Source organism: Somniosus microcephalus, chromosome 28, assembly GCF_052327205.1.
Source record: "Somniosus microcephalus isolate GS21.2 chromosome 28, FLI_Smic_1.0, whole genome shotgun sequence".
NCBI classification, from domain to species: domain Eukaryota; kingdom Metazoa; phylum Chordata; class Chondrichthyes; order Squaliformes; family Somniosidae; genus Somniosus; species Somniosus microcephalus.
The window spans coordinates 22423697-22439445 of record NC_141014.1 but is presented as its reverse complement, the minus strand read 5'-3'; the positions used below and the strand labels follow the sequence as shown (position 1 = coordinate 22439445).

The following is a 15749-nucleotide window of genomic DNA, read 5'->3' as shown; positions in this document are numbered from 1 at the left end:
GAATAACAGTGACATTCTCTACTGGGAGTAACAGTGCTGTTCTCTACTGGGTTTAACAGTGCCATCCCCCACTGCGTGCAACTGTGCCGTCCCCCACTGGGAGTACCAGTGCTGTTTTCTACTGGGAGTAACAGTGCCGTTCCCCCACTAGGAGTAACAGTGCCATTCGCTACTGGGAGTAAAAGTGCCGTTCTCTACTGGGAGTAACAGTGCTGTCCCACACTGGGAGTAACAGTGCTTTCTCTACTGGGAGTAACAGTGCCATTCTCTACTGGGAGTAACAATACCATCGCCCACTGGGAGTAACAGTGCCGTTCTCTACTGGGAGTAACAGTGCCGCTCTCTACTGGGAGTAACAGTGCTGTTCTCTCCTGCAAGTAACTGTGCTATTCCCCCTCTAGGAGTAACAGTGCCGTTCTCTAATGGGAGTAACAGTGCCGTTCTCTACTGGGAGTAACAGTGCCATCCCCCACTGGGAATGACAGTGCTGTGCTCTACTAGGAGTATCAGTGCCATTCTCTACTGGAAGTAACATTGCTGTTCTCTACTGGGAGTAACAATGCCGTCCCTCACTGGGAGTGACAGTGCTGTTCTCTACTGGGAGTCACAGTGCCGTTCTCAACTTTGAGTAACAGTGCCCTCCCCCACTACAAGTAACAGTACTATTCTCTACTGGGAGTAACAGTGCCATCCCCCACTGGGAATGACAGTGCTGTGCTCTACTAGGAGTATCAGTGCCATTCTCTACTGGAAGTAACATTGCCGTTCTCTACTGGGAGTAACAGTGCAGTTCTCTCCTGGGAGTAACCGTGCCATCCCCCACTGGGAATAACAGTGCCATCCCCCACTGAGAGTAACAGTGCCATTCTCTACTGGGAAAACTGTGCCATTCTCTACTGGGAGTAACAGTGCTGTCCCCCACAGGGAGTAACAGTGCTGTTCTCTAATGGGAGTAGCAGTGCCGTTCTCTACTGGGTTTAACAGTGCCATCCGCCACTGCGTGTAACACTGCCATCCCCCACTGGGAGTAACAGTGCCATTCTCTACTGGGTATGGGAGTGCCATTCTCTACTGGGAGTAACAATGCTGTTTTCTACTGGGTGTAACAGTGCCATCCCCACTGCGTGTAACTATGCCGTCCCCCACTGGGAGTAACAGTGCTTTTCTCTACTGGGAGTAACAGTGCTGTCTCCCACAGGGAATAAGAGTGCCGTTCTCTACTGGGAGTAACAGTGCCATTCTCTACTTGGAGTAACAGTGCTGATCTCTACTGGGAGTAACAGTGCCGTTCTCTACTAGGAGTAACAGTGCCATTCTCTACTGGGAGTAACAGTGCCGTTCTCTACTGGGAGTAATATTGCTATCTCCACTACGAGTAACAGTGCTGTTCTCTACTGGGAGTAACAGTGCTGTTATCTACGAGAAGTAACATTGCCGTTCTCTATTGGGAGTAACAGTGCAGTCCCCCACAGCGCGTAACAGTAGCGTTCTCTATTTGGAGTAAGAGTGCCATCCCCCACTGTGAGTAACAGTGCCATCCCCCACTGGGAGTAACAGTGTCGGCCCCCACTGGGAGTAACAGTGCCATCCCCCACTAGGAGTAACTGTGCCATCCCCCACTGGGAGTTAACAGTGCCATTCTCTACTGGGAGTAAGAGTGCCATTCTCTACTGGGAGTAACAGTGCCATTCTCTACTGGGAGTAACAGTGCCATGCCCCACTAGGAGTAACAGTGCTGTTCTCTACTGGGAGTAACAGTGCCGTTCTCTACTGGGTGTAACAGTGCCTTACTCTACTGGAAGTAACAGTGCCATTTTCTACTAGGAGTAACAGTGCCATTCTCTACTGGGAGTAACAGTGCCGTTCTCTACTGGGAGTAACAGTGCTATCTCCACTACGAGTAACAGTGCTGTTCTCTACTGGGAGTAACAGTGCTGTTCTCTACGAGAAGTAACATTGCCGTTCTCTATTGGGAGTAACAGTGCAGTCCCCCACAGCGAGTAACAGTGCTGATCTCTACTTGGAGTAACAGTGCTGTCCCCCACAGGGAGTAATAGTGCCATCCCCCACTGGGAGAACAGTGCCGTCCCCCACTGGGAGTAACAGTGCCATCCCCCACTGGGAGTTAACAGTGCCGTTCTCTACTGGGTGTAACAATGCCGTTCTCTACTGGGAGTAACAGTGCTGTTCTCTACTGGGAGTAACAGTGCTGTTCTCTACTGAGAGTTACGGTGCTGTTCTCTGCTGTGAAGTAACAGTGCCATCCCCCACTATGAGTAACAGTACCATTCTCTACCGTGAGTAACAGTGCCATTCTCTACTGGGAGTAACAGTGCTCTTCTCTACTGGGAGTAACTGTGCTGTTCTCTACTGGGAGTAACAGTGCCATCCCCCACTGGGAGTTAACAGTGCAGTCCCCCACTGGGAGTAACAGTGCCATCCCCCACTATGAGTAACTGTGCCATTCTCCACTGGGAGTTAGTGTGCCATTCTCTACTGGAGTCACAGTGCCGTTCTCTACTGGGAGTAACAGTGCTGTTCTCTACTGGGGGTAACTGTACTGTTCTCTACTATGAGTAACAGTGCCATGCCCCAGAAAGGAGTAACAGTGCCATTCTCTACTGGGAGTAACAGTGCTGTTCTCTACTGGGAATAACAGTGCCGTTCTCTACTGGGAGTAACAGTGCTGTTCTCTACTGGGGTAACTGTACTGTTCTCTACTGGGAATAACAGTGCTATGTCCCACTAGGAGTAATGGTGTCATTCTCTACTGGGAGTAACTGTGCTGTTCTCTACTGGGAGTAACAGTGCCGTTCTCTACTGGGAGTAACAGTGCCGTTATCTACTGGAAGTAACAATGCCATCCCCCACTAGGAGAAACTGTGCTGTTCTCTACTGAGAATAACAGTGCCATCCCCCACTACGAGTAACAGTGCTGTTCTTTACCGGGAATAACATTGCCGTCCCCCACTGGGAGTAACAGTGCCATTCTCTACTGGGAGTAACAGTGCCATTCTCTACTGGGAGTAACAGTGCCGTTCTCTACTGGGAGTAACACTGCCGTTCTCCACTGGGAGTAAGAGTGCCATTCTCTACTGGGAGTAACAGTGCCATTCTCTACTGGGAGTAACTGTGCTGTTCTCTACTGGGAGTAACAATGCTGTCCCCCACTATGAGCAACAGTGCCATTCTCTACTGGGAGTAACAGTGCCATCCCCTAAAGGGAGTAACAGTGCCGTTCCACACTGCGAGTAACATTGCTGTTCTCTACTGGGAGTAACAGTGCCATCTGCCACTGGGAGTAACAGTGCCATTCTCTACTGGGAGTAACAGTGCCATCCCCTACTGGGATTAACAGTGCTGTTCTTTACTGGGTGTATCAGTGCCAACTCCCACTACGAGTAACAGTAATGTTAGCTACTGGGAGTAACAATGCTGTTCTCTACTGGGAGTAACAGTGCCACCCCCACTGGGAAGAAAGATGCCGCCCCCCCCCCCCGGGAGTAACAGTACTTTTCTCTGCTGTGAGTAACAGTTTAGTTCTCTACTGGGAGTAAAAGTGCCATCCCCCACCAGGATTAACATTGCTGTTCTCTACTGGGAGCAACAGTGCAGTTCTCTACTGGGAGTAACAGTGCTGTTCTCTATTGGGAGTAACAGTGACATCCCCCACTGGGAGTAACTGCGCTGTCTCCCACTGGGAGTAACAGTGACATTCTCTACTGGGAGTAACTGCCGTTCTCTACTGAGAGTAACAGTGCTGTCCCCCACTGGGTGTAACAGCGCCGTTCTCTACTGGGAGTAACAGTGCCATTCTCTATTAGGAGTAACAGTGCTGTTCTCTATTGGGAGTAACAGTGCCATCCCCCACTGGGAGTAACAGTGCCATTCTCTACTGGGAATAACAGTGCCATTCTCTATTGGGAGTAACAGTGCCGTTCTCTACTGGGAGTAACATTGCTGTCCCCCACTATGAGCAACAGTGCCATTCTCTACTGGGAGTAACAGTGCCATCCCCTAAAGGGAGTAACAGTGCCGTCCCCCACTATGAGTAACAGTGCTGTTCTCTACTGGGAGTAAAAGTGCCGTCCCCCAATGGGAGTAACAGTGCGCTTCTCTTTTGGAGTAACAGTGCCATTCTCTACTGGGAGTAACAGTGCCTTTCACTACTGGGAGTAACAGTGCTGTTCTCTACTGGGAGTAACAGTGCCGTTCTCTACTGGGAGTAACAGTGTCATTCTCTACTGGGAGTAACAGTGCTGTTCTCTACTAGGAGTAACAGTGCCCTCCCCCATTGCATGTAACAGTGAAGATCTCTACTCGGAGTAACAGAGCCGTTCTCTACTGGGAGTAACAGTGTTGTTCTCTACTAGGAATAACAGTGCTGTTCTCTACTGGGAGTAACAGTGCCATCCCTCACTGGGAATAACAGTGCCATTCTCTACTGGGAGGAACAGTGCTATCCCCCACTAGGTGTAACATTGCCGTTCTCTACCATGAGCAACAGTGTTACTTTCTACTGGGAGTAACAGTGCCCTCCCCCACTGCGTGTAACAGTGCTGTTCTCTATTGGGAGTAATAGTGCCATCCCCCACTGAGAGTAACAGTGCCATTCTTTACTGGGAGTAAAAGTGCCGTTCTCTACTTGGAGTAACTGTGCTATCCCCCACTACGAGTAACAGTGTCGTTCTCTACTTGGAGTAACAGTGCTGTTCTCTACTGGGAGTAACTGTGCCATTCTCTACAGGGAGTAACAGTGCTGTTCGCTACTGGGAGTAACAGTGCCATCTGCCACTGGGAGTAACAGTGCCATTCTCTACTGGGAGTAACAGTGCCATCCCCTACTGGGATTAACAGTGCTGTTCTTTACTGGGTGTATCAGTGCCAACTCCCACTACGAGTAACAGTAATGTTATCGACTGGGAGTAACAATGCTGTTCTCTACTGGGAGTAAAAGTGCCGTCCCCCACTGGGAGTAACAGTGCCACCCCCATTGGGAGGAAAGATGCCACCCCCCCGCCCCCCTGGGAGTAACAGTACTTTTCTCTACTGTGAGTAACAGTTCTGTTCTCTACTGGGAGTAAAAGTGCCATCCCCCACCAGGATTAACATTGCTGTTCTCTACTGGGAGCAACAGTGCAGTTCTCTACTGGGAGTAACAGTGCTGTTCTCTATTGGGAGTAACAGTGACATCCCCCACTGGGAGTAACTGTGCTGTCTCCCACTGGGAGTAACAGTGACATTCTCTACTGGGAGTAACTGCCGTTCTCTACTGAGAGTAACAGTGCTGTCCCCCACTGGGTGCAACAGCGCCATTCTCTACTGGGAGTAACAGTGCCATTCTCTATTAGGAGTAACAGTGCTGTTCTCTATTGGGAGTAACAGTGCCATCCCCCACTGGGAGTAACAGTGCCATTCTCTACTGGGAATAACAGTGCCATTCTCTATTGGGAGTAACAGTGCCGTCCCCCACTGGAAGTAACAGTGCTGTCCCCCACTGGAAGTAACAGTGCTGTTCTCTACTGGGAGTAAAAGTGCCATCCCCCAGTGGGAGTAACAGTGCCTTTCTCTACTGGGAGTAACAGTGCTGTCCCTCACTGGGAGTAAAAGTGCCATCCCCCACTGGGAGTAACAGTGCCATTCTCTCCTGGGAGTAAAAGTGCCGTCCCCCACTGGGCGTAACAGTGACGTTCTCTACTGGGTGCAACAGTGCCATTCTCTACTGGGAGTAACAATGCCGTTCTCTACTATGAGTAACAGTGACGTTCTCTACTATGAGTAACAGTGCCGTTCTCTACTGGGAGTAACAGTGCCGTCCCTCACTGGGAGTAACAGTGCCGTTCTCTACTATGAGTAACAGTGCCGTTCTCTACTGGGAGTAACAGTGCCGTTCTCTACTGGGAGTAACAGTGCCGTTCTCTACTGGGAGTAACAGTGCCGTCCCCCACTGGGAGTAACAGTGCCATTCCCCACTGTGAGTAACAGTGCTGTTCTCTATTGGGAGTAAGTGCTCTTCCTCACCGATCGGATCTCTGCTGCTGTTCAGAGAGATGCTTCCCTGAGTTCTGTTGGCCTCTGCTGAATGTCTGGTGCTTTTTATTAATCACAGCCTCTACTCGGTGTTAAAATGCTCAGGATTTGTAAAGATAAACTTGCTTTTCCCGGAGTTAATTTTTACAATGTACGAACTGCAGCCACTGTAAATCTTAGACCAAAATTTCCTGGTTTTGGTGATATTAGTGCAGGAAAAGTTAACACACTCGTGACTTTTCGCTGTCTGCTAATTTAACATGTGCATTAACCCACTTACCTTCTCTGCCAAAATAACACTGGTCAGATAAAATCAGCAAGAGCATCCTCTGGGATTAATTGAGTAAATAGTGCCCTCCGTCTGGCTTTGTGGCCAAACATCACCATTTTAATGGAGAAAATTGTAACGCAAATTGGTTTGCAAGGACTGAATAGATTAGTTGAAACTAATGAGCCTTATTTTACTGGGGCTGATGTTTCACAGGTTCAGTACAGTCTGCGTTTTATGTAATTATTTGCTTCAGGTGATGATATTAATCTCTGTCAGTGGAGAATTCCCAAGGGAATAACATTTTCTGTGTAGATCAACCACACAGGCAAATATTTGGCCAACTAAAGCATGACCCCATATGCGGGTGTCAGTCAGTGATCCAGTCTTCGATGCCAGGGAGAAAAACGGTGTAATTAGAATAAATATATATCGTAGTAATTTTATTGTTCACCATATTTTCTTTGTCTGAAAGGAGGAGAGTGAGAGAGAAAGCTGGATCATTGCCATGTGAAATTCAAGTCTTATTCACTTACGATTCACAGTTAATAAAATGTTTGAAAAAAACAAAAAGTAGCTGAGAACTACTTAAGAAATTTTAGGAACAAGGCCAACATTTGAGCCAACTAATATCCCTTTTGATGAATCAGCCCCACCTCCCTGTATCATCCCCATATAAACTCAACTCCTCCTCCCTACCTCAACCCCATATAAACTCAACCCTTCCTCCCTACCTCATCCCCATATAAACTCAACCCTTCCTCCCTACCTCATCCCCATATAAACTCAACTCCTCCTCCCTACCTCATCCCCATATAAATTCAACTCCTCCTCCCTACCTCATCCCCATATAAACTCAACCCCTCCTCCCTACCTCATCCCCATATAAACTCAACTCCTCCTCCCTACCTCATCCCCATATAAACTCAACTCCTCCTCCCTACCTCATCACCATATAAACTCAACCCTTCCTCCCTACCTCATCCCCATATAAACTCAACCCTTCCTCCCTACCTCATCCCCATATAAACTCAACCCTTCCTCCCTACTTCATCCCCATATAAACTCAACCCCTCCTCCCTACCTCATCCCCATATAAACTCAACCCTTCCTCCCTACCTCATCCCCATATAAACTCAACCCCTCCTCCCTACCTCATCCCCATATAAACTCAACCCCTCCTCCCTACCTCATCCCCATATAAACTCAACCCCTCCTCCCTACCTCATCCCCATATAAACTCAACCCCTCCTCCCTACCTCATCCCCATATAAACTCAACTCCTCCTCCCTACCTCATCCCCATATAAACTCAGCCCCTCCTCCCTACCTCATCCCCATATAACCTCAACTCCTCCTCCCTACCTCATCCCCATATAACCTCAACTCCTCCTCCCTACCTCATCCCCATATAACCTCAACTCCTCCTCCCTACCTCATCCCCATATAACCTCAACTCCTCCTCCCTACCTCATCCCCATATAAACTCAACTCCTCCTCCCTACCTCATCCCCATATAACCTCAACTCCTCCTCCCTACCTCATCCCCATATAACCTCAACTCCTCCTCCCTACCTCATCCCCATATAACCTCAACTCCTCCTCCCTACCTCATCCCCATATAAACTCAACTCCTCCTCCCTACCTCATCCCCATATAAACTCAACTCCTCCTCCCTACCTCATCCCCATATAAACTCAACTCCTCCTCCCTACCTCATCCCCATATAAACTCAACCCCTCCTCCCTACCTCATCCCCATATAAACTCAGCCCCTCCTCCCTACCTCATCCCCATATAAACTCAACTCCTCCTCCCTACCTCATCCCCATATAAACTCAACCCCTCCTCCCTACCTCATCCCCATATAAACTCAACTCCTCCTCCTTACCTCATCCCCATATAAACTCAACTCCTCCTCCCTACCTCATCCCCATATAAACACAACTCCTCCTCCTTACCTCATCCCCATATAAACTCAACTCCTCCTCCCTACCTCATCCCCATATAAACTCAACCCCTCCTCCCTACCTCATCCCCATATAAACTCAACTCCTCCTCCCTACCTCATCCCCATATAAACTCAACCCCTCCTCCCTACCTCATCCCCATATAAACTCAACTCGTCCTCCCTACCTCATCCCCATATAAACTCAACTCCTCCTCCCTACCTCATCCCCATATAAACTCAACTCCTCCTCCCTACCTCATCCCCATATAAACTCAACTCCTCCTCCCTACCTCATCCCCATATAAACTCAACTCCTCCTCCCTACCTCATCCCCATATAAACTCAACTCCTCCTCCCTACCTCATCCCCATATAAACTCAGCCCCTCCTCCCTACCTCATCCCCATATAAACTCAACTCCTCCTCCCTACCTCATCCCCATATAAACTCAGCCCCTCCTCCCTACCTTATCCCCATATAAACTCAACCCTTCCTCCCTACCTCATCCCCATATAAACTCAACCCTTCCTCCCTACCTCATCACCACATAACCTCAACTGCATCTCTCTACCTATCATAACCTCAACTCCACCTCTCTCTCGAAGCACATCAAATTGCTATCTGAGGATTCCGACTGGGAATATAATTATCGTACAGGACTAGCAACCCAGAGGTGATCAGTTCAAATCTCCTGGTGGTGATAAAAGTATCCAGCTTGTCATAACGCCCTGTAATAGCACTCCACACGTTTTTCTGCCCCAATGGAAGAGATGGGTTGCGTCCGGATGTGCCAACCATAGGAGCAGATTACCTCACGCCCAGAAATAGATATACATTGCACCCATCTTATGCCCAAAAATCAAACGAAACACACAATTTCTGCCCCAGTGTGTCCAAATAACTTCTGCTGAATGTAGCTCACGTCAAGTGCCAGGGTGTCGGGTCAGGCCCACCATATAAATTGAGTTTGACATCTCTCCTCTATTGCATGCATCTTTCCTTTGTAAAATGAGCTTGGGCAATAGCCTCCTGTTAAGCTTGAGTCTACATCATTAACCTGTCCCAGAATTAGCACCAGCTGATATTGAATTGTCGATCTCACTTGGACAGGCTTCAAGGAGGGCTGGAGTGAGGAATGTCACGCTGGTGCAGTAGGGGGTGCTCTATAGAGCTGTGGTTGTTCACTGTGGTACAGGACGATTGGGCTGCATTGCAGTAATGCAGTATGGAGGTTCAATGTCGTATGGGACTGTAATGCTGAACGAGGTATGGCAGAGGTGTTCTGTAATACTGTAATGCAGTACGGAGGTAATGGTTCGTAATGTTCAATTTAATATGGGTCTGGGGGACTGTAATGATGAATGCAGTACAGGAGAGCTGGTCTCTAATACTGAATGCAGTACGGGAGAGCTGGTCTGTAATACTGAATGCAGTATGAGAGAGCTGGTCTGTAATACTGAATGCAGTACGGGAGAGCTGGTCTCTAATACTGAATGCAGTACGGGAGAGCTGGTCTGTAATACTGAATGCAGTACAGGAGAGCTGGTCTGTAATACTGAATGAAGTACGGGAGAGCTGGTCTCTAATACTGAATGCAGTACGGGAGAGCTGGTCTGTAATACTGAATGCAGTACGGGAGAGCTGGTCTGTAATACTGAATGCAGTACGGGAGAGCTGGTCTGTAATACTGAATGTAGAACGGGAGAGCTGGTCTGTAATACTGAATGCAGTACGGGAGAGCTGGTCTGTAATACTGAATGCAGTACAGGAGAGCTGGTCTGTAATACTGAATGCAGTACAGGAGAGGTGTTCTAAATTGCTTACTTGGGCCGTTTCCATTCTAAACGTGGACTTAGGATTTAGGGGTAGAATTTCCATGGATTTCCCGATTTTCTGCCGTAAGTTTGGCGGAATATCTGCTGAAAACTGTTTGCACTGTTTCTCTGGCGCTTGCACAGATATCCCAGTAAAGTTATGGCAGACAATTGGGAGACGCTGCATCGAAATTATAATGGGGAAAAGTTGGCATAAGCTTGTGACAACAGTGAGTAAGGTTTTGTAGACAAGAAGTGTACACAGATTTTTAACATAAATACAGATAGATAATAAATAATCGTATCAAATCAAATATATATTAAATAAAAATAAGGACAGAATGTCTAGCCCCAATGTTCACCTAACCCGCTCCGTGAGAATGGGGCGGGTTTCGGGTCAGACACCCAATTTTCCTCTCCATTCTTCAATGGCGCATAAAAACAGGTGGGGTGTAAATTGGGCGTCCGCCCCAAACCCACCACATTCCGTCGGTGGGATGGGAGAAGGCCTGAGGAGTTTGCCAGCAGCAATGCCTGCTCCCATGAACTTCCATGGCCACTTATTCCACAACTTTGTGCTTTGGGACATTTTTCTTTGTCAAATGCACTACAGAATGCATAGGTGTCAGTTGTGGCTCAGTTGGTAAGCATTCTTGTTCTTGGAGTCAGAAGGTCGTGGGTTCCAGCCTCACTCCAAAAACTTGAACATCAAATCCAGAATGATACTTCCAGTGCAGTACTGAGGAAGTTTCACACTGTCGGAGGTCCAGTCTTTTGGATGAGACATTAAACCAAGGCTTCGTCTGCCCTCTCAGGTAGACGTGAAAGATCCCACGGCACTATTTTGAGAAAGAGCAGGGGAGTTCTCCCCGGTGTCCAGGCCAATATTTATCCCTCAACCAACATCACTAAAACAGAATATCTGGTCATTATCACATTGCTGTTTGTGGGAGCTTGCTGTGCACAAATTGCCTGCTGCGTTTCCTACATTACAACAATGACTACATTTCAAGAGTACTTCTTTAATGCGCTTCGGGACGTCTCGAGGTCGTGAAAGGCGCAATGTAAATGCAAGTCTTCCTTTATAAATGCAAATTATTGGGCGGAAAGGTTCTGTCTGATTTGCCTTTCCAAATTTGCTCAATCTTAATTTGTGTCCCGTGGGAGTTGAACCCTTCAGCACAGGGAACAATTTGAGCGGTAGCCTCGTCATGTCTTCTAAACCAGAATCATCTCATTTTTCAATGCGACCCTGTCACATCTGTGTAGGGACATAGAGAAATAGTGCCTGGGTTTTGTCTGGAGCCATGCTGATTCATCACTCCTCGATTGATTTTGTATAGTCCAGCACTACAATGTAGTCCCAGTGTATCGACAATTTGTTAGAGCTTAAATAAGGTGGCAATACCTGCGTAGTCCATCAACCTCAGGAAATATACTGCCAAGTTACAAGTTCTTCAACTGACCAAGTAGGAATGGTTTGAGACATTGGACTTGTGATGTAAGCCCAGATGGTGCAGAGTCTGTGGCCTAGAAATTGGGTTTTGGCTTAGCCAGGGCTTTAGCGCCGGAAGTTAGTGCCGGCGCTAAGTCCCCCTGCGCGCGCCAAAAATTCAGTAGCGCCGCGCCCAAACGGCTGCCGGCGCTACTGAAGGGTCTTAGCGCCTGGAAAAGGGCGCTAACTGCCGTTTTGCGCCGCAATTCCGGCGCTGCGGCACCCGATGCGGTGCGGCAGGCTGGGGAAGTGCAGGCCTCCTCCTTCCGTTAAGGAGGAGCTGCCTGCACCCGGCCGCGGCCCGCGCAAATCTGCTTAAAAATGAGCCCGGCACCTCGGACAAGTGCCGGGCTTGCATCTGTTCCGGGGGGAGGGGGGAGAAGTCCGGGGAGGGAGCTGCGGGCAAGCGGCCGGCGGGAAAGCGGCCGGCCGCCGCGGGGCCTTTAATGCGCCGGCGCTAACTGCAGTGAGGCACCTCTGACAAAACGCTGGTTGCGGCTGCCACGGGCGAGGCGGCCGTAACTCAATTTCGGAGTTCGGGCGGGTTACCACGGCAACTGGGACGCTGCGCACACCGATGACGTCATCGGTGCCGGCGCAGCGCTACCGGAGCAACGCCGATTTAGGGCCCCAGGGAATTTCACTACTGGCCATAACTCCGGCGCAAGGCCCTCTAGCGCCTCAAATGAGGCGCTAAGGCTACTGAATTTTCAGCCGACTGTGAGCATGTGAATTATTCCCTTTTACCTGGTGCATAATGTAACTACTGGACTCGACCCATCTTGATGCTCATATGTACACCTGCACAATCACCATCAATTTTATTCTATATCCCCTTGAGAGATATTTAAATCCACCAGAACATAATTTTGTGTACTTTAGCCTTTTCCTGCAATACCTGCAGCTTAGGTTACGGCAAGCTTGTGTCCCGCTGCACTCTCAGAATATGTATTTGTTTTCAAATGTCATCGCAAAATCTGAAACCCAAGGGCCTTGCCAAAGAAAATGGACTGTATTGTGAAATGTGATCCCTCAACACGGGTAAAATTTAGCTTAGACACCGTAAAGTGGGGTCTGAGTCACAGGCCTCCATTCACGACTGTTTTTGAGCTGTCGGCTTCTTTCAGACTGTCTGTGTCAGCTTTTGCTCATTTTCCAGGTTGGCGAGTATGTGTATCAAATAGCTCTGCAATGCCCTTGCTAAATCCACCTGCCACTCCACCTCCTTCTCCTCATTTAATACCTTCCTTACAACCTACTGTTAGCTGTGGCTCAGTTGGTAGCGCACTCGCTTCTGAGTCAGAAGGTTGTGGGTTTACGTCCCACTCCAAGAACTTGGGTATATAAAGCTGGGCTGACACTCCAGTGCAGTATTGAGGGAGTGCTGCACTGTTGGAGGTGCTGTCTTTCGGATGAGATGTTAAACAGAGATACTGTCTGTTTTCTCAGGTGGATGTAAAAGATCCCAAGGCACTACTTCTAAGAAGAGCAGGGGAGTTCTCCCTGGTGTCCAGGCCAATATTTATCCCTCAACCAAAAAAACAGATTATCTGGTCATTATCACGTTGCTGTTTGTGGGAGCTTGCTGTGTGCAAATTGGCTGCCATGTTTCCCACATCACAACAGTCACTCCACTTCAAAAGCATTTAATTGGCTGTAAAGCACTTTGAGATGTCTGGTGATTGTGAAAGGCGCTATTTAAATGCAAGTCTTTCTTTACCTCTTTGACCAAGCTTTTGGTCACACCTCCTAATATCTCTTCCTTGGGCTCAGCGTCTATTTTTTTGTCTGATTACGCCCCTGCGAAGCACCTCGGGACATTTTTCTACGCTGTAGATGTGGCACAAACGCAAGTTGTTGTGTGTGAAAGGCCAGTGTCTAACCCACTGTGCCACCCTGGCCTCAGAGGCAGGTGATGTAATAACTGGTGCCGATTCAACCTTGTGTGTTTAAGCGTGGGGAATGGGAGATTACTGAGTCCAGTCCCCACTCGGGTATCCTGAGAATAGCATCTCACAGTAAAGCAGTAAATGCTAACTGCAAGGCTTGAACTGTAAGGTGATCCAACCCACAGGCTCCTGTATTGTGTAGTGGTTTCTTTAGAGCTTCTAGTTGTTGTGCTTTGCTAAGTAATCAATGATGACTGGAATAAATATGGACAGTTCCACATTCTAGACATTAATCTCTAGCTTGTCTTCTTTTTTTGCAGATACCTTATGAATGTAAGTTTCGAGGGAAGAAACCTTTCCTTCAGTGAAGACGGGTACCAGATGCACCCCAAATTAGTTATAATCTTACTGAACAAAGAGCGGATCTGGGAGAAGGTATGGACTTCTTGCAAGGAATGTTTAATGTCTTGGGGAAATATAGAGGTGCATGTGTATGCACATGGGTTGTGTGAAACTAGTTAAAACAATAATCCAACAATATTATCATTAAACACAGTAATCCAGCAAAATTGCCCCCACTTCTTTTGTCCACTCTCCCCCATGCACCAACCACCTTCACCACTAACAACAACTGCGAGGAGCTCATGGTTTTGGTCATCAAGCTAAAGACCATTTGATCAGCTGCTTCTGCTGCTTTTCCCTGTTCCCCTTGCCCATCAACCCCGGGATTTCCCCAACCCTACCACTGAATGCCTGTCTCTCTCTTGTTTCTCTCTCCTACCCTCATGCCCTCTCCAAGCACACCTGGTCCCTGAGACCCACTACCTCTCCCTTGACCCCATTTCCCCTGTACTACTGACCACCAAACTTGCCTTCCTGGACCCCCATGCTAGCTGGCAAATGGTTCCTTCTCCTCAGGTACTGTCCCCCTCCCTTTCAAAACTGCCATCATCACCCACCTCCTCAAAAATCTCACTCTCAACCTCCTCTGTCCTTGCAAACTGCTGCCACATCGCCAACCTCCCTTTCCTCTCCAAGGCCCTTGAACGTTTGTGCCTTCCAAATCCATACCTATTTCTCTCCAATCTCTCCAATCAGGTTTGCATCTTTCCCATAGCACGGAAATGGCCCTAACCAAAGTCACAGATGACATTATTTGTGACTGTGATTGGGGAAATATCCCTCCTTATCCTTCAAAATCTCTCCACCTTTCCACCACCACCTCCGCCTCCACCTCCTACTTTAAGGCCCTCCTTTAAACCCACCACTTTGACCGAGGTTTTGGTCACCTCACCTAATGTCTGCTTCTTTGGCTCAGCATCCACTTTTTTAATTACACCTCTGTCAAACACCTTGGGATGTTTCTCAATAGTGAAGGCGCTATATAAATGCCAGTTGTTATTCAGTGCTGTCTGTTAAGTCTGTGAATTATTTAGTTAATTAAAACAGACTAATGAGTAACAATAAAAACAGGTCTTTACTGGTTGGAGGTAGGGACTATACTGAATACAAGATTACTGCACAGTGCTTATATACCGGTGTGTTCACCCCCGGTATTACGTCTACAGCAGCCTGAGAAAGTAGTACATCTCTTAAGGTGGAACAGGCTTAAGCTCTCTTAAGGTGGAACAGGTTACATACACAACACTCCTCCCTTCTTAGCTTTATAGTCATCCCCCCATTTAACATAACGTAATAACATATATACATATATAACTTCATGTTTAACGTAACATATCACAGATTCAGTCTCTGCGGAAAACAGTTCACAGATTCAATCTCTGTGGTGTAGTCGGTTCACGTTACTCATTCAATAGTCCTTTCATGGATTTAACAGCTTGAACTTCCGAACTGATTTGGCTCCGTTCGGAGGGACCACGTGTGTGATCTGGTAGAGGTGATAATGGTTCAGATGGGTCATCTTCTGTTTTTACTTTTCCTTTTCTGCTTCTTGGAGACTCTCTGGGCTCCATTGTCAGCTGCCACAGCTGCCAGCTGCATGCGCAGTTCCTCCTTCTCTTCCTCCTGTTTCCGTCGTAGAGCCAGCTTCTCTCGATGTTCCGTAGACTTTTGGTGCTCCTCCATGATTTCTGCACTTTGGGAGTCGAAGTTACAAGCTGGGCAGGACAGGACATCGTAATATTCGGTGTCGTCCACCAGGTCATAGTAATATTCGGTGTCGTCCTGAGCTAGACCAGTGAGAGGGTCGTCTATTTCCTCCATACCCAGCTGGACGTTAGCCAGCTCTTGTTCCAAATCCAGACATCTTTCCTGAAGAGACTTCTTCATGTGTACCTCTGCATCC

The 15749-nt window shown here is 48.1% G+C and overlaps 1 protein-coding gene across 1 annotated transcript in view; it reads left to right on the top strand.

The window, feature by feature from the left end:
• Nucleotides 1–15749, top strand: part of LOC147099438 (glutamate receptor ionotropic, NMDA 2B-like) — a 763081-nt gene that overhangs the window by 678585 nt on the left and 68747 nt on the right. The window contains exon 3 of the mRNA XM_085969586.1: nt 13765–13879. Within this exon, the coding sequence (XP_085825712.1) occupies nt 13765–13879 (115 nt within the window). The remainder of the gene's footprint in view (nt 1–13764; nt 13880–15749) is intronic.